The sequence below is a fragment of the Dendropsophus ebraccatus genome, chromosome 4 (assembly GCF_027789765.1).
Source record: "Dendropsophus ebraccatus isolate aDenEbr1 chromosome 4, aDenEbr1.pat, whole genome shotgun sequence".
NCBI lineage: Eukaryota > Metazoa > Chordata > Amphibia > Anura > Hylidae > Dendropsophus > Dendropsophus ebraccatus.
Genome location: NC_091457.1, coordinates 128,326,473 through 128,351,741, shown reverse-complemented (window position 1 = coordinate 128,351,741; position 25,269 = coordinate 128,326,473). Strand labels below are relative to the sequence as shown.

Below are 25,269 nucleotides of genomic sequence, written 5' to 3'. Positions count from 1 at the left end.
GAAGAAATTTCAAAAAGGATTATTAAAGGGCTATGTCAGCACTTCTGTTCACTGCCAGCAGCAATGGCCCCCTCTGCTGCCGCCAATGTTTGTGTCAGGAACTGCAGAGCTGTATGCCCTGCAGTTCCCTGATCTCCTGCTCTGTTCTAATGCTGCCAAACAATGCTATGCAGAGTAGGGTCCCATAGCCCCATGTACTGTATGTTCTTATATACAGTACACTGGGAGGAGGCAGCCCCACAAGAGTGCCATGTCCAGCAGCTTCTGCACAGAGAGCGGTGACTGTTCACTGTGCCAGAATCTAGAAACAGAGCAGTCAGTGATAGCAATCACCTCTCCCTCTGCAGAGGCTGCTGGACGATGAATGTGTCTTGCATCTTCCCCTCAGGTACTGTATACAAGAATATACAGTAGACAGGGGGAACATGACCCCACTCTGTTCCGCAGTGCTGTTCAACATTACTAAAACAGAGCAGGTAATTGGGGGCTTAGAGCTCTGCAGTTCCCAACATAAATGTTGATGGTAGCAGAGGGGGCCGTGTCACCCCTTAGTGCTGCCAGTGAACAAAAAATTATATGTAAATAAAAAACAATAATTTTTTAAAATAAAAAATTATATATAAATTACAATAAAAAGACATCTGGGTATTCTACATGAATTTTGGATTTTTAAAAGACATCTTCATGGCAGTGTAGGAAAAGTTTAGCAAATTTCTTGTTACCATTTGAGCCTATCCATTGGCCTTCACTACATGAAAGCTGAAACCAGTCATGTAATGTTAGCTCCAGAACTCATAATGTGGAATGAAACCTTATTGTCTGACAACAAACAGGAGCTCAACAGCAAGTGAATATTTCATACCTTGATTTCCTTCTCAAAGGGCTTGATGAAAGGCGATCCTCTCATTGTTTGAGTCTTCACAATCTGGTCATCCAGAGTGGTTTGGATTTCATCCACGGCTGATAGAATAGAAACCCCAGATTCTCGATAGGGACTAGTATTAAAGGATATGGAGTCCCACATATCTTCCATGGTCCGCATTGCTTTCTCCAGGGAAAACTCCTGTTCAGAATAAGAAAAACATTATTAGTTCCACTTTACCGGCTTCCTCTGTGATGGTGTTTGTATTCCGGCATTTGTGTTGGACCTTCAAAAAGACATTTGAGGTGGTGGCCCAGGATCAAGATTATCACCACTCTAACTTTAAGGCTAGATTCACACTATGTATATTTCAGTCAGTATTGTGGTCCTTATATTGCAACCAAAACCAGTAGTGGATTAAAACACAGAAAGGATCTGTTCACACAATGTTGAAATTGAGTGGATGGCTGCCATATAACAGTAAATAACGGCCATTATTTCAATACAACAGCCATTGTTTTAAAATAACAGCCATTAAATGGCGGCCATCCACTCAATTTCAACATTGTGTGAACAGAGCCTTTCTGTGTTTTTAATCCACTTCTGGTTTTGGTTGAAATATGAGGACCACAATACTGACTGAAATATACGTAGTGTGAACCCGCCTGAAGTTGCTTTAAACGTCAGAAAGAAAATATGTAGTATGAGAGCTTTGTTATAATGAACAAGGTGGCAAATGAACAATAAATGTTACACAGACAAACAATGCTTCAAGGGGTTTTCCCAGCATGGATACTTATTCTCCATCCATAGAATCGGGATAAGAGTCTTATCATGGGGGGTCTGGTCGCTGGTACAGTTTGATAAATCTGGGCCATAGATCTTAAGAACAGAACATTACCTTACTAGCTGCAGCACTGATCTGTTCAAATTTATCCAAGTATGGTGTCAAGTTCTGCTTTAAAACCTTCCTTAGGGTGGTCCCTGAATCTGGAGTGAGGTCATAGCCAACAATCGCTGACATCTGAAGCCAATGGCGGGTTCTGACCCCTGGGTTGCAAAGGATGCTTACCAAGGGGATATAATCCTGCAAAGGAGAGGAATACATTTCAGTCAGTGTTTAGATATTCATGTAATAATATTAAATATAAGAGAAGTTCTGTATTGCAGCAACAGGGTCAGACTTTGAACATCATGGGAAAACACAGATTGTGAAAGGTTAATCATGTTGCTCTTGAGAGAGACTCTTTTCCTTGCCCTTCGCTGGATAGATAAGCAAGCCCCAACACCATCGATATGTGGATTTCACTTGTTAACACAACAGTTTCTTATGAACGCATTGTATACAAAAATAGAAAATGTCCCATCAAATTTTGAAAAATTTGGGATTTGTGGTGTTAGTCACCTCTGACGTTGGTATCGGCCCAGGATATTCCTAGTCTTATTTGAACTATGATCTATTGCTCTGACGACTCTGATACCCATGCTACTATGTGCCTACCGTCACTGTTAATTGTCATTATCTGTTTAATATCACTGGTTTGAATGTTTTTCTGGATATAATACTTCAAAATTAAACTTCTACCCTATGTTAGTAGCTTTAAATACTGATCTATGGTTTCTGTTTCTGGTTTCCACTACAGTGGTTTGTAACTGCTTCTGTCGTTGAAATGATATACTGTTTTTGATCTTGTATTTATAAAATACACTTTAATAAAAACAAGTTAAAAAAAATAATGTGGCTCTTTGTAATACTTTATGCAGGGTCTGAGGTGGCAGTGAATAATTTAAAGAACATGAAAGAGCATAAAGTACTGTCACCTTTGGCCCGGCATTAGGCATAACAGTGTATTAATATATTTGTATATGATGCGTTACTACTATGGGGCAATCCATAGTATTATGCATTAAAACATACCTCACTATTGGTCAACCAGATGTCATTCCTTATAATAAACCACACACCTTTTACACCCACATTTAGGGTAGATAGGAGGTGTGTATAGAGGTGGAAATATATATCTGTCTGTAACAATTTATGCAGAGAATTATTTGTTTTTCACATGTGTCAAAAATTACAACCTGTATAATATCTGACTATGAGCATTAACACCCAACTGTCATATATGTTCACACTGAGTAAAACAGGCAGAAATTCCCAGCGGAACCGTGCTGCAGACTGCGCTCGGAATCCCGTCTGCCTCCTGAATCCCATCTGTGCGCCTCCACTCAAAGAATTCACATGTCAATTCTTTAAAACACTAAGAAAGGCGGGATTCCGAGTGGAGTCGGTGGAGTCGGTAACACCAGGAATCTTAGGTGATTCTGTATGTACGGAGATTCAGCTAAATGCATAAAAAAGCCTGGTGTATATGTTATATGATGTACGCACCTTGAAGGCCTTGATTTGCTCTGTGACAGCAGAACACATGACAACTATGCGGCTTTCCTTCTTCTCCTCCTCTGCCTTATCCTTATCTTCTGTTAGTGATCGCTGATGACCAGCTTTTTTCTTCTCATCCTCTGATTTCTTCTGTTTCTGCTGAAATAATTTCATCATCTTGTAGACCTCTCGGAAAAATTCATCCACCTCTGCTTCCATGCTTTCTCCATTCAGGTCCAGGAAAGCGCCATCAATCCACCTGGAAGCATGACATTATCTTATATTTCTATATAACATTAGCACCAGGCAAACCTTATTATATGCCTCCTATGGCAATCTGGTAACCACATTCATTTAAAATTCAAGATTTAGGTATATAGTAATACAGACGTGCTTAACATATTAATTCCACGTACTTTTTTTCGGTTTTCTGCCATTTATGAATCAGTGCAAAAAGTTTCTGATAAGGTTCAATGTTGACTTTCAAAGAATCCAGCTCAGGATACGTAGTAAGGTCCCATTTATACAATGCTTCTTCCTTGTTAATATAAGCCATCACCTCCTCTGCGTCTGCTATACGCTTCTGTACTGTCCTCACATCTGTTACGTACTGAAATCAGATGGAATAAATACAGGTCAAACAGTAATCTCTGTGGAAGAACATGAGTTATACATTCACCTGGTGTATTATGAGATTGAGTTTTTATTGTTGCTTCCCTCGCAGGTCTATACATTACTTTAGGATCTAATACTCCTCCAACCAATTGCTCATATATATAGCATATCAATGTTACAAACCAAAATGAGCAGTGATTGTGTTGGTACTTAAAGGGGTTTTCTATAACTGATTGGCCAAGATGCCGGATTGGATGTCAGCCCCCCATTAATATAATATTGTTGGCTTATCCTAAGGATTTATTGAAAAGCCCTTTAGCAAAGAATTCGAGGATCCCAAGCAAAAGGCAATTGCCTAATATTCTGTTATTAATGGAACTGAGATCCAGTGTAACATTCTGTTCACATGTGTATCATGACCTGTTTTCTTACTGAAGCCAAGACATTTTAGATTGAACTGACTAATAATTGGGTCATATCAGAAGTGATGGTAGCCAACCACATACATGTGAACAGTACTAAGAGGTATCTTCTATATGGATCATTTACCATTAATATACCTATATCTCAATTGAATAACATATTAAATGTTCATAAAGTACATCTACAAAACCAACTATCTCTATGTAGCATCAGATCTGTAGGGAACACATGGAAACATTATTGAAAAATACAGGTCAAAGGAATGAAGGGAGACACAGCGCTCATCCATGTCATACCTCCTGCATCATATCCAGCTCAGAACACTCTGCAAATTCTTCCATCCGACGTGATAACTTCTCCAGCTCCAGCATGAGCTTCTCTCTCTTCCCCAGAAGTTCACTCTCTCCTTTACGTTTGGCTTTTTCAATCAACTTTATAAAAGGTTTAAAAAGAATTATTATAAAAAGTTCTTGGAGTACACATCTGTCCATGTTACCATTATCTTTACATTTCTGAAAATAAAACTGATATAAACAATGAAGTTTATTAAGTGGCTCACCTGTATACTACATTCACATTCAGAAAAATATACATCTGATGAAGAGGAGGGTGGCCCCCTCGAAACGCATAGCTAAATGCAAATAAAAAACCTATCTCAACAGAAAGTGGTGTCAGTGACCGGTAACATTGAGGAAACCTAGTGATCCAGACATTAGACTTCTGGGCTTCCACTTTTTCTATGTGCTAATAGTAACCAATTTGTGTACACTTACTGGGGCACTACCATAGACAAATACATATGCACACATATATATACCCACAAACACCCATATACCTGGTCATTTTCATCAAACACTGGGTTAATATTTTTGGGCCAAAGTAACACTGTTGAGTTCAGGACAATATCCTCAGGTACAAATAAATGAACATCTAGAAGATAATTCATTCTCCGCTGACACTCCTGCAATGAAAAAAACAAAATCTCACGGTAATGAATAACTTCATACCCAGTGGCTCCCAGCTGTGTATAAATCTCCAGGGCAAACCAAGGATTATGATAATATGTTGGTGGATGAAGCAGGTTCAGCTCAATACTTCCCCACTGACATGTGATGTACCTATACATCCTATATTGCGAAGGGGTTAAGGGCTAATCAGTGCAAAAGTTTAATAAAGCTAAAAGTGGCCATACACCTCCAATAACTGTTACAGTTACCTCTCCCTTCCTCCCGTACCAGTGTTCTCAATGGGGAGGGGTAAGCCAAAGCCAGACAACTCTGGCAGCAACATATCTCTCAGAGAACAAAAGGGTGAGGCAGTGATTCATCATGCCTGACCCCTACCTCCACCAACATCATCTGTTGATGGAGTCTCGGGAGGCCTCCATACACTTTACACAGACAGCTGAACCCTCGAGCAATGTATGGGGACCTCAGGACATGGTTCAGAAGAGGCAGAATTGTTGCAGATTGTCAGGACAGATTGCACACTGATAACCTTGAACAGAAATAGTGAATTGGGTCCTACAAAACATGTGTAGATTCTGAGACAAGTGTCAGGTTTTCAGACTGACAAGAAAATCTAATAAAATCTTATTTTTTCTACTTTTTCTAGAGCAGTTTTGGTAAATATTTTAGTTTTTTGTCTTTATTTCAGCCATGGCAGTGTGCAACTGCATAGTGTGAATAGTGGTATTGGATGTGCTGACCATTTTGTTGTCAGTTATGTCTATATTTCACAAATGTGTTGCTGAATTTAGTTTAATAGGAAACTATTAGCAGGTTAGGAGAATCTAACCTGCTGATATCTCCCCATTGTCTGCTGATATTCATTAGAAGGGGCTGGCTGGCCTGGGTCATATCCCGCCCCAGTGCGCCTAATTAGAATAACAATGAAACTAACTAACCTAATAGCATATTCCTTAAATAAATCTACCGAGTTATATACGTACAGTAATTCGGGACTTCAGCTCTACAATGGTTTTACTCTTAGCCTGCTCAACAAACTCTAACTCCTCTATCACGTCTTCTGTCGTTTCTGGGACCTTCAGTGCTTGCTCCTTGATCTTCTCAAACTCCATGCAGATACTAAGGGAGACAAATAATATTTTTGGTTCTATGTAATTATATGTGATTATATATCATAGTATTCTGAGCAAACTATTGTAAGATTTATTTACTGTACTGCAGAATCATTCGTTAAATTATTATGCATGCTATTATAGGGACATGGCTATGGGAGGTTCAGCAATAGCAAGTCAGCCGGGCCAGTTCACACTAAGGAATCAGCGCTGAATTTCAGTGCTGATTTCTCACAAAAAATTCTGCCCAAAAATATAGTGCAGAGCCAAATGTGTTCAATGGAATTTGCGCTCTGCAGTTCACACAGCAGAATTTCCGCCCTGAATTTTCCACGGAGGATCGGCTTTCTGCCAGAAGAATTGACATGTCATTTCTTCTAGCAGATTCCACTGGTGGAAGCCCATTAAAATGAATTGAGCAGTGAGTTTCGGCTCTGAAATTTTTCAGGGCGGAATTGGAAGAAAAGTAATGTGATTAAATGAAAAACGAATTTGCGTGGAATTCCGCCAGTGGCGATTCCAGGCGGAACACTTTCCTTGCGGATTCCGCATGGAACTCCGTAACAATTCCATGCGGAATTCCACTTTCCTCACTGATTCAGCGCTGATTCCTCAGTGTGAACTTGAAGACAATGACACTACCAGGCATGACGTACTGAACTAAACAAGTTGCAAAAAAACCCCAGTCTGCAGGCTAACCTACCATTTTTCCTCAGATGTCCTTCCATTGCCAGCCTAATTTAAGTAAACACATATGCTTTCCATTTTTCTTACTATGATTATAAATTCTATTATTATATGAAACCATAAGCTTTTTTGTAGTGTTCTAGAGAAACCCACTGCATTTCCTTGTATAGAAACTGAAGGATCCTGAAACCTCTGGTAACGTTACTCACTTCTCGTTCTCCAGTCTGTGGTCTGTCACCAGTCTATCCAGTAATATATTAGCAAAACTTTTGGCTTTGTCAGCCAATCCTTGCTTTAAATCATCGCAGTCAAGATGGACCATGGTGAAATAAGCTCGAGTGGGTAGTGCCATAATATCTCTGGCCAGGGTGTGAAATTGTTCTATAAACTGGAATACAAACCATTAATATACAGATCAATAACATAAAGTCACATTAAATGTAACCTAAAGGGAATCTGCCAGCTCAGAGCTCTAGTGTCAATAAGGCAATGCTGAGCTGCTGCATGCACGCCTCCCCGTTCCTTCAACCTTCTCTTGTGGCAGAGGCTCCTACAGAGCCTATAGAGCTGACAGAATGCCTACAACATCAAAACTCAAAATATGAAAGTTTTCCATTATATCACTAAGACAAGTTACAGTTTCTTATTTATGTGCCTTATAGGGGAAATTTAGGAAAAGTTGATGATATGGACATTTCACTTGCCCATACGTACGCTTGTGTATTCATCAAAGCTGTGTTCTTCTGACAAAAAGGTTTCTACTTTCTTCTCGGCTGAACCATCCACCAACCAGCTGAAGCTTTCAACTGTGATAAAGTCAAACAGTATAACAGACAATATGAGCACAGTATCAACTACTTATTTATACAGAGTAATTTTTAATCATAGGGGGACACTTAACATTGTCGTGCCCCTAGCATAATCACATAGAAGGCACCTGCTAAGTATGACCTTTTTATTATGTTTTGAGTCCCCCCCCTGGATTTTTACTCTTCGCAGGAGTTCTCCTTTATTATAATGTGTATGGTCAACTTTAAAGAGACTCTGTTAGTTGGTTTAGGCTATGTTCACACAACGTTTAAAAAAGTGGTGTGTCACGGAACGGCCGGTCTCTGAAAAGATCATCCCAGCCGGTACAGCAGTACCGGCTGGATGATCTTTGCAGCTGCAGACTTCTGATGCGCGCCCGCCGGAGCCGCTCGCTCTATAGTGTGAACTGACAGGGTTTTCTGCGGCCGCTATTCACTGAAAAGCCGCCACAGAAAACTGACATGTCAGTTGTTTGCGCCGCCGCTAGGGATCCCGGCCAGAGCATATACCATAAGTACACACTCCGGCCAGGATCCCATAGACAGCAAAGTAATATATATTTTCGTAATAATCACGGCCGTTGTACAATGGCTGTGGTTTTACAAAAATATATGTTGTGTGAATATAGCCTTATGCCGTCCTATCTAGTGACCGATTCCCTTTAAACAGAGAAAAAGTATTAATGACCAGCAGCAGGACATGGCTACTGGAGAAGGGGAAATTTAACAGGTGATCAGTAGGGATGCGGAAGCCAGAAGCTGAGCTCCATGACAATTAGATTTATATGAATATCATGGGGTGCATTATTTCTGATCATTTTCAACTGAGCCATACAAAGAGTGGAGCAAACATCAAAGGGGGAATTCACCAGTCATAAGTCGTCTAAGTAAATTCCCCACTGCCAATCGCTTCAGTAGATTTATTAAGGGGTGCTGGCCCTTTAATAAATCTGCCTGTACTCTAACAATTTTTTAATGCTTCATATTCCTTTCCAGCTTACCATATGTTTCAAAATGCCTCAAAGGATCCTGTAAATGGTGACTGACCGCTTCCTTCAGCTTCAGAACAGCAGACTGAACGATGTAATCAGGGAGTTTGGCCTCAATGATCTGTACAGTATTGCTGCCAGAAAGCCACGACTGAACTGTCTGAATATTCTGAAGAATATAAAACATATTTATAGTTATAGACTCTATAACCATGAAGAATCATAGCACAGGTTGTGATCAGATATGGATAACGTTATGTATCAGCACTGAAAGAAATCCTGAATACCTGGAGTGTCTTTGAGATCCGGGATACTACAAACAGTACAACCTCTTCTACATCCTGGAAACTTGGATAGAAATCCATTTTCTCATCATCAAATGTAAGTTGCATTTTAAAGAGCGGCAAACACTGTGTGTCTTTGAGGTCAAACAGATTGACAAAAGCTTCTACTGTTCTCTGCAAGAGGTCTCTCACCTATATAGAAGAGATGAAGATATATATAAGCACTCGTAAAACTGGAAAAAAAAAAAAAAAAAAACAGGAACCGAAGCAGTTAATAAAACTTTTGACATGTCCCATGAAAAGTTTTGATTGGTCAGTGTGTGTTTGTTCAGACTCCCTTGATCGATAGAATAGAGCATGGAGAAGAGCGGCAATGGAGCACTTCTCTTCCTTTTTGACATGTCTGTGTGATATCACCAAAGCTTTTTACAGTGACGGTAATGCTTTATACAGGTGGAACTAAATGTTATATTACAACAAATATATAGTTATGGGAGTGGACTAGTCAGGAGCAACAGAAACAGTGCGTATGGCGTATAGGAGGGAATTAGCTTTAAGGGTACGTAACCAAAAACAGTGAGAAGCTCTTGGCTATGTGGCGGACTCTTGTGGAAAGAAAGATACAGAGAGCTGTGAGAGGGAGGAGAAGGAGGGGAGGATGGTGTCATATCCATAAGGCCCTGTCTGGAGTTTAGAAGCTAAAGCTCTGATCATATCGAGACCACTAAAAACTGTAGTGAGACTGTAACTGTAAGAGACTATTCCCTGTGACAAGAGGTGGGAGGACTGCTCTGCTGCTGAATGAGAACACGCATGTTTACCTGGTTGGACATAAGTGTAGAGACGCAGCTGTAAAAGGAATCCATCTTGTCGGCTTTCACCATCTGCAGGGCATCTTTACCGGCGAACAGGTTAATCACTTTCGGGTACCAGGTGTTCAGTAACTTCTCTTCTGTCTTTGCACATGCCAAGGAAACGCTGTTCCTCAGTGATTCACATTCTACAGTGCCCTTTGACCTGTCAAAGTATTAAAACTAACATTACTTATTCCATATTTGAATGGCATCCAGTCTCTGTTGAGATGATAGTTTGGATGAGTTTGTCTCTTTATTGGTTCCACATTTTGTAATGACCACAGTGATCTGACAATAGAAATATGTATGGCAGGGTCCAATAATATAACATACACTCTGTCTAACCTGTACGCAGACAAATCGACAACCAGCAGGTTGGAGAAAGTTGTGAATCCCAAATCAAGCATGGTCCGAATGGCCGGGTGGACGAGATGCAGGTTTTTATTGATCTCCTTCCGTGCTTGGACGAATGTCTGATGCCATGGCTTGGAGAAATCCAGACCCCTGAGTAAGTAATACAACACAGAATAATAGCCAATTTAGTTATTATTGTTCTTCTATCTGGGGGAATGCGACTGTAACAAGAGATGCCATAGAACCAACTTACAACCAACAACCAAACAACCAACTGTAAAAATTTTTGATACACTATGTATTGTTGCCATTTTCACATACAAAAACATACTGACGGCTTCACTTTGAAGGGGTTGTCCAGCAAAAATCTTTTTCTTTCAGATCAACTGGTTTCAGCAAGTTATATAGATTTTTAATTTACTTCTATTTAAAAATCTCAATTCTTCCCATACTTATCAGCTGCTGTATGTCCTGAAGGAAATGTTGATTTTTACCAGTCAAACACAGTTCTCTCTGCTGCCACCTCTGTCCATGTCAGGAACTGTCCAGAGCAGGAAAGGTTTTCTTTGGGGATTTACTGCTGCTCTGGACAGTTCCTGTTTGGGACAGAGATGTCAGCAGAGGGCACTGCGTCAGACTGAAAATAAAATATTTCCTGCAGGACATACAGCAACTGATAGTTACTGGAGGACTTGAGATTTTTAAATAGAAGTATATTACAAATCTCAATAACTTTCTAAAACCAGTTGATTTGAGAGAAAAAGATTTCCACTGGTAAAACTCTTTAACTCTCCCAGTGCATCTCTTGTGTGTTATTAACTGTTTCCAATGGCAAACAGCACAACTGCAGCTCTAGCTTATAATACAACCTATAACTATCAGGACACTATATGTAGAGCAATGTATCTACATAGTCACTTACATTTGTATCTCAATATTGAAACCAAATATAATTTATGCCTGGGTATCACTGTTGGGGTGATGCCCTGATCAGATGAAGATGTACTCACGTAGCAAACTCAGGTGGCAGACCAGACTCTTCTGCTTCTAATCCTTTAACCTCTGGTTTAACCAGAATACTTTTGACTAAACATGGAAAGAACAAAACAATGCGGTAAGTCATTCCATATGATATGATCCTGTAATATTATCACATATGTCCCACATTAACACAACAACAAGTACTAGATTATTACCGTATACAATACTATTACTACTGACAGTCCCATGCTGGAATCCCCACACTGCCATCTTGTGGTCACAAATGTTTATATAAGTAAACGTCTTAGTTATTCAGAACTCAACATAGCGTAAAACTATACACATAGCATATACTCTGCAGACTTCACACAAGTAAATCCACAGGTCTCTCTGTATAAGAATGAACCTTACGCTGAGGATTTCATTGCAGATCTTATGCTGCCCTCAATGATTAAAAGAAGAATGATTATTAAAACTCACTGATTAGACTTTAGCTACAGATTTCTTTGAGTGAAATTCACAGCACATACGATAGGTGAGAGCATAGCGTAATACTGCATTATACAACATGCGGCTCTCTATACTGTCAGCGTGTGATGAGAGACATTGTTGTAAAATGTCTGAAAAGGGGTAAAGGGAAAAATCAACTGGTGTCAGAAAGTTATACAAATTTATATATTACTTCTATTTAAAAAATTTTAAGTATTCCTGTACTTATCAGCTGCTGTATGTCCTGCAGGAGGTGTTGTATTATTTTTGACACAGTGCTTTCTGCTGCCACCTCTGTCCTTGACAGGAACTGTCCAGAGCAGGAGAGGTTTTCCATAGGAATTTGCTACAGTTCCTGAGATGGTCATAGGTGGCAGCTGAGAGTACTGTGTCAGACTGGAAAGAATACACCACTTCATGCAGGACATACAGCAGTCCTGTACTGAAGTACTGAAAGACTGGAGATTTTTAAATACAAGTAACTTACAAAGCTATAAAACTTTCTGATACCGATTGATTTGAAAACAATATTTTTCATCAGAGTACCCCTTTAAAGAATAACTACATTGAGTGCTGAGTCATACGTTAAGGCTCTTCTATGTCAATAGCAGCGGGTAAACAGTGTTTTTTTCAAGTAAAGCGTTGAAACAAACACAAGAAGACTCACCCAGGTGTCTCTTCATACTTTTCTCAAAATCTTCAGAAACTTCCTCCAGCAGATCTGCAATCAGAGCCTCCCTGTCCTTTCCCTTCTGAAGAGGCTGAGGAACCAAGGTGAGCATGGAGTCCAGCCAGTGTCTTTGTATGGGCACTACCGGGCTGCTCTCTACACATTTCTTCATGTATAGATAATTCATCTGAAAAAGAGGTTAACAGTTTCAGCAGTTAAAAAGGCAAAGGCCTGTCCTCCCCGCATAAATATGGTTTACAATAGTGAAAATGAATTCTACAAGAAATGTAAAATCTGACATCAGTGGACAGATATTTACCTATTATTATAATGGTCAACATACAAAAATATGAAATACTCATGAGCTCCCCCTAGTGGTGGCTATAGGCAGACCGAATTTTATAAGTTGGCTTGATTTACAGAAAGGATTCTGAGTAGAGATGAGCGAACCTCAAGCATGCTCAAGTCCATCCGAACCCGAACGTTTGGCATTTGATTAGCGGTGGCTGCTGAAGTGGGATAAAGCCCTAAGGCTATGTGGAAAACATGGATATAGTCATTGGCTGTATCGATGTTTTCCAGACAACCTTAAAGCTTTATCCAACTTCAGCAGCCACCGCTAATCAAATGCCGAACGATCGGGTTCGGATGGACTCGAGCATGGTCGAGGTTCGCTTATCTCTAATTCTGAGCTGTATTATTTATAGATTACTGGATCTAAAGTGTTAAAAAGTGAAGACCCACTAAAAATAGCATTTACAGCTATATTCCCATTTAATAAAGTTACCTATATTACATATACCTAATGGAGACGTTTTAATAGAACTAGAAACGACAGGTCTGCATTCCAATATACAATATTTCATAAAGAAAAACTCACCCTCATTTTTCTCTGCTCACTGTTCATCTGTCATAAAAAAAAAAAAAGTTTATACATTTATTGATTCAAAAAAGGTCATCAGCCAATAATAAGAATGTGTATAAATCAGCTATAAAGTGGATCATTCCAGAAAACTAGAGTACGGACAGACTGGGAGTGATCTGCACAATAAGAGCCCTCACCAAGCACTCCAGTCAGGGTAAACTTGGGTTATTCAGCTTCATTAGAAAAACACTTATCACTAGCAGATTTTCAGGAACAACTCTAATGTCTGATCACTCTGCCTGCCTGTACTATGAGAGAGGCAGATAAAACATAATAATAATAATATTTATTTGTATAGCGCCAACAGATTCCGCAGCGCTTGTTTAAATATATAAATACAATACAGGTTATACTTATTATACAATGAATAAACTAAGATAAAATTAAAAATACAGAATTAGAGACCTGCTCTTGAGAGTGTACAGACTAGGATGACTGGCGGTGACACGAGAGGCAACAAGGGCTTTATTTGTCGATGTTCCAGTCATTGTACATAGAGTCTCAAAGTGCCTATAGGTGACTGGGCAAGCCAGTCACAAGCCATTATCTGAGTTCAGGTAGCAAGTACAGAGTAGATGGCACCAAAGAGGTTATAGAGAGGATGCAGAAGGGATAGCAGAGAGGGAGACGAGATTACAAAATGTTATAAGCACACCTGAAGAGATGAGTCTTCAGGCACATTTGAAACTGGGGGTGTTAGAAATAAGTCTGAGGTCGTTGGGTAGGGAGTTCCAGAGAACTGGTGCAGCACGAGAGAAGTCTTGAAGGAAGGAGTGAGAGGTTCTGATTATAGAAGAGGTTAGTGTAAGGTCATTAGCAGAATGCAGAGCACGGGAAGCAGGCCCGCTTCTGCCATGAGGCGGAATGAGTATTCCGCCTCAGGCGGCTGATTCTGCGCTCCTGCAGGGGGCGGCAGACAGCAGCCCTGCAGCCGCTTGCCTGTCCTGTCATCAGCGCTCACCACTGTACCCCGCCGGGCTCCCGCGCCGTCAGTCAGCATCTCCCTTTGCCCTTCAGCCTGTGGTGAGTGTCGGCGAGGGCTGCAGTCGGATCGGTGCGCGCGGGAGCGCCGGGGGGGGGGGGGTATTCCTATAAGGGCTGCATTCCCATGTCGAGGAATGCCTGTAACCGGAGTCTCCCCCGCCCGGACAGCATCTGATAAGATGCTGAGAGCGGGGGAGAACTGTACTGATATGTGCGATGCTGTAATGAATCAGCCGCGCGTGGTGCTGTCATTACAGCGCGGCACATATCAGATGCTGTCCGGGCGGGGGAGACTCCGGTTACAGGCATTCCTCGCCGACACTCACCACAGGCTGAAGGGCAAAGGGAGATGCTGGCTGACGGGAGCCCAGCGGGGTACAGTGGTGAATGAGTGGTGGTGATGGTGGGGGGGGGGGAGGCAGGGGGGGGTCGCTAGTGTGGGGCGGCCGCCTGAGGTTTGCCTCAGGCGGCAGAGACCACAGAAACGGCCCTGACGGGAAGGATGGTAGGTCATAGTGTTAGAGAGAGCAGATAGACAGTCACTAGTATTTTGCAGGAAGGCTGGGGAGATGTCACGGGAGGAGGTATATAACTGGGTGTCATTGGCATAGAGATGGTATTGCAGGCCAAACCTGCTGATGGTCTGTCCGATGGGGGCTGTATAGAGGGAGAAGAAGAGGGGACCCAGGACTGATCCCTGGGGAACCCCAACAGTAAGAGGTAAGGGAGAAGAAGTAGAGCCCGAGAAGGATACACTGAAGGAGCGATCAGAGAGGTAGGAAGAAAACCAGGAGAGAACAGAGTCCTTAAGACCAAGAGAGCTGAGCATGGAGAGGAGGAGCTGGTGGTCCACAGTGTCAAACGCCGCTGAGAGATTGAGGAGAATCAGCAAGGAGTAATTTCCTTGTGACTTGGCCAAAACATACAATAATTTTATCTGCCTAATTTGGGAAAGGGACGGGTGGCCATACATTTTCGATAGATGAATACTCGTTCTCCTGTGAGAACACAGGGGTGGACATCCAGCAGGAGAGCACTGACTGCCCCTATACATACTAGACAAGGGTTAAATCACTGTTGGAAACTCCCTCAGATGCCTCTTTCATAGGTTTTGCCTCAAAATGCCAGACACTAGCGTAGCATGCGGCACTATTTTTTCTGTTCAAATTATGGAAACCAGACAGATCCCATTAAAGTCAATGGGGTTCGTCGGGCACTGTTGGCATCTGGTGAGTAGTGGATCAGTTTTGATTTGCTCTTCTGCTCCAATGACAGAGCTGATAAATAGAAAAAGCTGTGCAGCTAGCCTCGGTCAGCCTGTCTGCTCACAATCAGTAGGTTAGGCCTATAGCCATCTATGCATTAGGTGGCATTGGCTCTGTCTACAGAATCACTACTCTTTGATTTCTTATTTATTCTATGCTTAGTATTCCCAGACAACCTGTCAGCTCTCCAGTTATGTCTATTCTATTAACAATACTGGAGCCATATTTCTTCTTAGATCTCTGTGCCCTGCCATTCCTCTGTTTTTCCTCTTAGAAATCTACATTTACCAGTAGGGATCACCATTTCTGGATGTCATTTCCAGGAGGAATATCAGAGGAATGGTACAATGCAGAGCCATAAGAAAAGATGCTGTAGAATCCTTCTATTATGGAGACGTATGTGCTGACAGGTTCACTCTACTGGGTGTCAGATCCACCATCCTATTCTGAGATCTCAGCAGTATGTGTAAAACCATCCCTGTTTGCTATATGAAATGCCTCAGGATGTATGACCTTACCGTGGATGGCAGCTGGGGTTCGGGAGGGGTGGGAACTCTCCTTTTTTGCTCTGTTACCGTTTCTTCATATGCCTTTAAAGCCTCCTTCATTCTGTAGAGGGAAGACATTGTGTTATGATGTAAGAAGGAAACAAACAACAACATATGTCTATATACAAAGTACACACATGATGTCATGGAGGGTCTTCTGCTGCTCCCGGCTTCTCTTGTGCTTCATCAGCTTCTTGCCGGTAGCGGTTAGAGAAGGCACAGGGAGGGTTAAGGGAGGAAGGTGAACGCTTAGACGATCCACAGGAGGAAGATGGGACGTCCTGTTGGAAGCCATCTATTTAATAAATACAAAAACATTACAGATGAATGAAAGGTCTACGACATTGTGAAACCATATTCAAGAAGAAGAGGCAGGACAACAATCAACAGAAAAGACGGTTAAAGGGGTTTTCTGAACTTTTTTTTTTTTTTTGATGGACTATGTGCAGAATAAGCTGTCAAGATCTGATCGAAGGGGATCTACAAACAGAGTGAATGAAGCTGGAAACAGCTCCGTACATTGTGTAGTGGCCGTGCTGGGTCACTGCAGCTCGACTCTCATTCACTTTAACCCAGTGTGGCCACTAGGAACGGTGCAGGCTCAGTTCACTCTGGATTGTGGCTGCTGTTACTGAAACAGCTGATTGGTAGGGTACCAGACCAATGATCAGAGATTGATGGCCTATTCTGAGGATGATCATCTGTACAAAAAGGTCCCCAAAAAACTCTTTAAAAGAGTACTCCAGCAAAAAAAAATCTTTCTTTCAAATCAACTGGTGTCAAAATGTGCCAGAGATTTGTAAATTAATTCTAATAAAAATTTCAAGTCTTCCGGTACTTATCAGCTGCTGTATGTCCTGCAGGAAGAGGTTCTTTCCAGTCTTACACAGTGCTCTCTGCTGCAACCTCTGTCCATGTCAGGAATTTTCCTGCTCTCCAGTCTGGAAAGAAAACCACTTCCTGCAGGACATACAGCAGATAGACAGTCACTAGTATTTTGTAGAAATGCAGGGGTGATGTCATGGGAAGAAGTGTATAAGTGATAAGATAATTACTAATCTCTGGCAGTGATGGAAGTACAAAAGATACAATGAAAAGCAAGGTTAAAACAGGGTATACCTGACACATGGTTAGACCACCCTTAATCTTTGGATAACCCCCTTTACACAACACCAAAAAACACAGACTTATCAGTTCTTTGACAAGATTACTGAAATGTTCGGGATATGGATATAAGAACATTTCCTTCTGCAGTTTTCAGCATATAAGGACCCATTGTTTTCTATGGCCCCATACACACATCTCTAGGTGTTACGAATCAGTGTTGGGGCCATGATCCGTACAATGGGCAAGCCGCTATACAGCCCGGATTATGTATATAGTCCTGTATATAATTGCGGGTCCACCGCTGCAAACAGCAATACAGATGTGTTAATCAGGCCTAAAGGCTTTCTCCTATCTACATGTTAGGGGATAACTTGGTAATCTGGGGGGGGTCTGACCACTGGAACCCCCCAATGATCCAGGGTATGGAGGTCCCTTGTGTTAATAGAATGGCACAAGCTAAACTGATGCTCATTCACTCTCTATGCAACCTATGACATAGCCACCTACAGTGTTTGGCTATGCTGGGTAGCCCCATTAGGAGAGTATAGCGCTCCATACACTCAAAGGACAAGGGATCTCCTCTGATTAGTGGCGGTCCCAGTGATCAGACTCCACAGATCAGCTGCCTTAATATTTGGGATAAAAACCCCATTAATTTCCAATGCAGCACAGAGCTTATAGTGATGCACATGGCGGCTGCCTGGTGGGGCTGGAGCCCCTGATGTCTATATCATATCCTGACCCCCCAGCAATTCTCGCCATACTGGATCCTAATGGCACATAGCACCTGGATGTAGTGTGCTGGCACTGGCGGGTACACAGTGTGCTGGCAATGACGGGTACACATACTGTGCTGGCGCTGACGGGTACACATAGTGTGCTGGCACTGACGGGTACACATAGTGTGCTGGCACTGATGGGTACACATAGTGTGCTGGCACTGACGGGTACACATAGTGTACTGCCACTGACGGGTACACATAGTGTGCTGCCACTGACGGGTACACATAGTGTGCTGGCACTGACGAGTACACATAGTGTGCTGGCACTGATGGGTACACATAGTGTTCTGGCACTGACGGGTACACATAGTGTGCTGGCACTGATGGGTACTGGCACTGATGGGTACACATAGAGTGCTGGCACTGACGGGTACACATAGTGTGTTGGTACTGATGGGTACACATAGTGTGCTGGCACTGACGGGTACACATAGTGTGCTGGCACTGATGGGTACTGGCACTGATGGTACACATAGTGTGCTGGCACTGACGGGTACACAGTGTGCTTGCACTAACGGGTACACATAGTGTGCCGGCACTGACGGGTACACATAGTGTGCCGGCACTGACGAGTACACATAGTGTGCCGGCACTGACGGGTACACATAGTGTGCCGCCACGACGGGTACACATAGTGTGCCAGCACTGACGGGTACACATAGTGTGCCGGCACTGACGGGTACACATAGTGTGCCGGCACTGACGGGTACACATAGTGTGCCGGCACTGACGGGTACACATAGTGTGCCGGCACTGACGGGACACATAGTTTGCCGCCACTGACGGGTACACAGAGTGTGCTGGCACTGACGGCTACACAGTGTTCTGGCACTGACGGGTACACATAGTGTGCTGGCACTGACGGGTACACATAGTGTGCCGGCACTGACGGGTACACATACTGTTCAGGCACTGACGGGCACACATAGTGTTCCGGCACTGACGGGTACACATAGTGTGCCCGCACTGATGGGTACACATAGTGTGCCGCCACTGACGGGTACACATAGTGTGACGGCACTGACGGGGACACATAGTGTGCCGGCACTGACGGGGACACATAGTGTGCCACCACTGACGGGTACACATAGTGTACCGGCACTGATGGGTGCACATAGTGTGCCGCCACTGACGGGACACATAGTGTGCCGCCACTGACGGGTACACAGAGTGTGCTGGCACTGATGGGTACACATAGTGTGCCGGCACTGACGGGTACACATAGTGTGCCGGCACTGATGGGACACATAGTTTGCCGCCACTGACGGGTACACAGTGTGCTGGCACTGACGGGTACACATAGTGTTCAGGCACTGACGGGTACACATAGTGTGCCGGCACTGACGGGGACACATAGTGTGCCGGCACTGACGGGGACACATAGTGTGCCGGCACTGACGGGTACACATAGTGTGCCGCCACTGACGGGTACACAGAGTGTGCCGGCACTGACGGGTACACATAGTGTGCTGGCACTGACGGGTACACATAGTGCCACTGACGGGTACACATAGTGTGCTGCCACTGATGGGTACACATAGTGTGCTGCCACTGACGGGTACACATAGTGTGCTGGCACTGACGGGTACACATAGTGTGCTGGCACTGACGGGTACACATAGTGTGCTGCCACTGACGGGTACACATAGTGTGCTGGCACTGACGGGTACACAGAGTGTGCTGGCACTGACGGGTACACAGTGTTCTGGCACTGATGGGTACACATAGTGTGCTGGCACTGACGGGTACACATAGTGTGCTGGCACTGACGGGTACACATAGTATGCTGCCACTGACGGGTACACATAGTGTGCTGTCACTGACGGGCACACACAGTGTGCTGACACTGACGGGTACACATAGTGTGCTGGCACTGATGGGTACACATAGTGTGCTGGCACTGATGGGTACTGGCACTGATGGGTTACACATAGTGTGCTGGCACTGACGGGTACACATAGTGTGCTGGCACTGACGGGTACACATAGTGTGCTGCCACTGACGGGTACACATAGTGTGCTGGCACTGATGGGTACTGGCACTGATGGGTACACATAGTGTGCTGGCACTGATGGGTACTGGCACTGATGGGTACACATAGTGTGCTGGCACTGATGGGTACACATACTGTGCTGGCACTGATGGGTACACATAGTGTGCTGGCACTGACGGGTACACATAGTGTGTTGGCACTGATGGGTACACATAGTGTGCTGGCACTGACGGGTACACATAGTGTGCCGGCACTGACGGGTACACATAGTGTTTCGGCACTGACGGGACACATAGTTTTCCGCCACTGATGGGTACACAGAGTGTGCTGGCACTGACGGGTACACATAGTGTGCCGGCACTGACGGGTACACATAGTGTTTCGGCACTGACGGGACACATAGTTTTCCGCCACTGATGGGTACACAGAGTGTGCTGGCACTGACGGGCACACAGTGTTCTGGCACTGACGGGTACACAGTGTGCTGGCACCGCCGGGTACACATAGTGTGCTGCTCTATGATGGGACCCCCATAGTGTTTCTGAACCGCTGTCTGCCTGTACGTCACATGACCTATGACATCACAGACTCATCCTGCCACAGTGACTGCCCACATAATGTGCACTATAAACCAGGTATATGGGACATCACCTACTCACACACGCTGAGATTCACTGCACACACACACACACACACACACACATATATATATATATATATATATATATATATATATATATATATATATATATATATATATATCCCCTGTACCTGCCGGCTGCCTGTACTAAGCAAAGAAAACAAAGTACATAAAGTTATAGTAAAGTAATGAGTAGCTTGTCCTGCACACAGCAGGGGGCGCTCACCTCCGCTGTCCCCGGTGCCGGAGACCCCCCGGTTTCGGCCGCTGCTCCCCAGGACCCGCGCTCTCAGGTAAGGACACTCTCTCCCTCTGCCATTAAACAATCCGGTTGCCATAGAAGCCGGGGGCGGGGTGTAGGTAAGGGGCGCGTGCATTGGGGTGGGGCAGCTATGCAGAGCCGGCCTCACTGAGCCTATTCTGCTGCCATCTAGTGGACAGCAGGCGTCAGTGCACGCATAGTATGATACTGCTGCGGTTATTACTGGTTCTCCCTTTACCTCTCTGTCAGGTTACGTTATACTAACGATGCATGTTGTGTAATGTCAGATTGGTAATATGAATATTCAGTGTATAGAAGGTGTACACCATCCTCTCCATATCCAGGGTCAGAAATGCACGCTGCGCAACTGCAAGGGATTGCCATACACTCTTAGGGTGCCTTCACACGTACCATATCGCTGCGTTTTTTTGTGCGTTTTTTACATGCGCGTTTTGATTTTCACATGATTTTCATGTGAAAAACAAAACTCGCATGTAAAAATCGCACCAAAAACTCAGCAATAAAAACGCAGTGATACGGTACGTGTGAAGGCACCCTGACTCAATCTGTAATTTGTATATTTCTTTTTTTGCATTTCCAAGTTTTCAGCCTATAAACTGGGCATGGTGATATACAGCAAGGATTACTACGCTCCAGAATATAATGGAGAGGACTTCTCAGCTCCAGAATATAATGGAGAGGACTTCTCAGCTCCAGAATATAATGGAGAGGACTTCTCAGCTCCAGAATATAATGGAGAGGACTTCTCAGCTCCAGAATATAATGGAGAGGACTACTCAGCTCCAGAATATAATGGAGAGGACTACTCAGCTCCAGAATATAATGGAGAGGACTACTCAGCTCCAGAATATAATGGAGAGGACTTCTCAGCTCCAGAATATAATGGAGAGGACTTCTCAGCTCCAGAATATAATGGAGAGGACTTCTCAGCTCCAGAATATAATGGAGAGGACTTCTCAGCTCCAGAATATAATGGAGAGGACTTCTCAGCTCCAGAATATAATGGAGAGGACTACTCAGCTCCAGAATATAATGGAGAGGACTACTCAGCTCCAGAATATAATGGAGAGGACTACTCAGCTCCAGAATATAATGGAGAGGACTTCTCAGCTCCAATATATAATGGAGAGGACTACTCAGCTCCAGAATATAATGGAGAGGACTATTACGCTACAGAATATTATGGAGAGGACTATTACGCTCCAGAATATAATGGAGAGGACTACTACGGTCCAGAATATAATGGAGAGGACTACTATGCTCCAGAATATAATGGAGAGGACTACTACGCTCCAGAATATAATGGAGAGGACTATTACGCTCCAGAATATAATGGAGAGGACTACTACGCTCCAGAATATAATGGAGAGGACTACTACGCTCCAGAATATAATGGAGAGGACTACTACGCTCCAGAATATAATGGAGAGGACTTCTCAGCTCCAGAATATAATGGAGAGGACTTCTCAGCTCCAGAATATAATGGAGAGGACTACTACGTTCCAGAATATAATGGAGAGGACTACTACGCTCCAGAATATAATGGAGAGGACTACTACGCTCCAGAATATAATGGAGAGGACTACTACGCTCCAGAATATAATGGAGAGGACTACTACGCTCCAGAATATAATGGAGAGGACTTCTCAGCTCCAGAATATAATGGAGAGGACTTCTCAGCTCCAGAATATAATGGAGAGGACTACTCAGCTCCAGAATATAATGGAGAGGACTACTACGCTCCAGAATATAATGGAGAGGACTACTACGCTCCAGGACCTGCGCGGTGGTACACGGGGCAATATGGCTTGATCAATTCATATACAGACACTCTGGTGTTGATTTTTAATATAGGCCTAGCGGCATTAGTATCAGCCATAGATGGGATGTGCAGCGGTTCCATTCTCTCCAGTTCGTGTTTTACAGTTCTCCCTCTCTGAACAGCTAGCACTCCTTTATAAGACCCACATGACCAAAATTAGCAGGATATGCCTGTGCTCACATGTCTGGACCCTATGTCTTCCCCATTCTGTGAGAGCAGCAATGGTAAGTGTAATACCATATCCATACTTGTGTCGTTTGGGGGCAGCCTTCCCCGCCGGTGGTGCTGGCTGGGTTTTGGTGGGGCTTTTTGGGTCTGGTCCTGTGACATTGGGGTTGCAGGGCCGTTCCATGGCCTCCCTTCCCTGCACGTGCACGCTTTGCGGGGTTGGCGGTCGCTGACCGACACGGTGTGGATTTAGCGTAGGGACCCGTGTGGACCAGAGGACCTGCGCGGTGGTACACGGGGCAATATGGCTTGATCAATTCATATACAGACACTCTGGTGTTGATTTTTAATATAGGCCTAGCGGCATTAGTATCAGCCATAGATGGGATGTGCAGCCGTTCCATTCTCTCCAGTTCGTATAATGGAGAGGACTACTACGCTCCAGAATATAATGGAAAGGACTTCTCAGCTCCAGAATATAATGGAGAGGACTATTACGCTGCAGAATATAATGGAGAGGACTATTACGCTCCAGAATATAATGGAGAGGACTTCTCAGCTCCAGAATATAATGGAGAGGACTTCTCAGCTCCAGAATATAATGGAGAGGACTACTACGCTCTAGAATATAATGGAGAGGACTATTACGCTCCAGAATATAATGGAGAGGACTATTACGCTCCAGAATATAATGGAGAGGACTACTACGCTCTAGAATATAATGGAGAGGACTATTACGCTCCAGAATATAATGGAGAGGACTATTACGCTCCAGAATATAATGGAAAGGACTTCTCAGCTCCAGAATATAATGGAGAGGACTATTACGCTGCAGAATATAATGGAGAGGACTATTACGCTCCAGAATATAATGGAGAGGACTTCTCAGCTCCAGAATATAATGGAGAGGACCACTCAGCTCCAGAATATAATGGAGAGGACTACTACGCTCTAGAATATAATGGAGAGGACTATTACGCTCCAGAATATAATGGAGAGGACTATTACGCTCCAGAATATAATGGAGAGGACTACTACGCTCTAGAATATAATGGAGAGGACTATTACGCTCCAGAATATAATGGAGAGGACTATTACGCTCCAGAATATAATGGAGAGGACTACTACGCTCCAGAATATAATGGAGAGGACTATTACGCTCCAGAATATAATGGAGAGGACTACTCAGCTCCAGAATATAATGGAGAGGACTACTCAGCTCCAGAATATAATGGAGGAAAGTGGAGTCTATGCCATAGGCTGTATCCCAGTTTTCCAGGTGTTCCTTAGGCTGTATCCACGTGCTGCACGGAGCCGGCAGACAGCGGGAGTCAGATGCTGAGATTTCTGGTTTGTACGAACCAGAAATCCGGCAGGTTCTCTCATCTCTACCTATAAGTGGAGGGTGAACCCCTCATGGTCACCTTTTTTAGCCTAAGGGCCAGTTCACATGGTGAACTCTCCACCGTGGAATCCCACCAGCCCCTGTGACATACTGGCAGTCTATGGGAGGGCTCGCGTGTCTTCTTTCTCCGCTCAGAAGAATGGACATGTCAATTCTTCCGCGCGGAGAGAGGAAGCACGAGTAATTCCGCCAGTTTTATTCCCGTGTGAACTGGTCCTAAGAATTCTAGAAGATACTGTAGCTCTATCCAGGCTGTATCCAGCAATACCAAGGCGCCTATAGAGATGTGTGGAGAAGCTCTGTGCCTGCTCCTTATCCATCCAGTTTTATTGTGAGGCAAGGTGAGGCGTCTTCTGTTGGATTAATAGGGAATTGTGGCTTCTCCTTTGCTGGTAACAGAGGATTTCTCCATTACAAATCTTCCATCTCCATTGGATGAGGGATAATAGCTGGGCCTTCAGGATTCACACTAATCAATGAGTGGTTATAAAATAAATGGTGCAGAGATAGAGCCGGGCGCTGAGGATGAAGATAGAGTTTCTTACCATTATCCTTGGCAGTTTCTGTGCTATTAGCAGTTTATCTCCTTTGCTATTTAGGCCGCTGGGGACAGGACAACCCCCCTCAGTGCACCCATCTGCCCCCCAGCTTCTAATGAATATTCTAAGAGACAGAGTGTTGTCACTGCAGAGCGCTGCCCCAGTATTAGCTAGAAGGGGTGGATCAGTGCACTTAGGTGAAAGTCCCGCCCCCAGTGCACCAAACTGCCTCACAAGCATATGGATTCAACTAGAATGCTTCCAGAAATGTCCAAGAATAAAGGTAAGAAACTTCATCCCCAGCACCCCGGGCCCTATAGGGACATAG

General features: G+C 43.7%; 1 protein-coding gene across 1 annotated transcript in view; it reads right to left on the bottom strand.

Annotated features, from left to right (window-relative positions):
• DNAH12 (dynein axonemal heavy chain 12) overlaps nt 1–21,072 on the bottom strand; it is a 65,073-nt gene extending 44,001 nt beyond the window's left edge. The window contains exons 1-19 of the mRNA XM_069966996.1: nt 20,951–21,072; nt 16,340–16,497; nt 16,173–16,263; nt 13,361–13,387; nt 12,478–12,667; nt 11,351–11,426; nt 10,332–10,490; nt 9,954–10,149; nt 9,136–9,324; nt 8,861–9,017; nt 7,765–7,856; nt 7,260–7,438; nt 6,235–6,370; nt 5,119–5,244; nt 4,580–4,714; nt 3,662–3,855; nt 3,255–3,504; nt 1,764–1,949; nt 863–1,063 (exon numbers count right to left, since the gene is read on the bottom strand). Coding sequence (XP_069823097.1) covers nt 863–1,063; nt 1,764–1,949; nt 3,255–3,504; nt 3,662–3,855; nt 4,580–4,714; nt 5,119–5,244; nt 6,235–6,370; nt 7,260–7,438; nt 7,765–7,856; nt 8,861–9,017; nt 9,136–9,324; nt 9,954–10,149; nt 10,332–10,490; nt 11,351–11,426; nt 12,478–12,667; nt 13,361–13,387; nt 16,173–16,263; nt 16,340–16,497 — 2,742 coding nt within the window. The 5' untranslated portion in view covers nt 20,951–21,072. The remainder of the gene's footprint in view (nt 1–862; nt 1,064–1,763; nt 1,950–3,254; nt 3,505–3,661; nt 3,856–4,579; nt 4,715–5,118; nt 5,245–6,234; nt 6,371–7,259; nt 7,439–7,764; nt 7,857–8,860; nt 9,018–9,135; nt 9,325–9,953; nt 10,150–10,331; nt 10,491–11,350; nt 11,427–12,477; nt 12,668–13,360; nt 13,388–16,172; nt 16,264–16,339; nt 16,498–20,950) is intronic.
• Nucleotides 21,073–25,269: the final 4,197 nt, after the last annotated feature.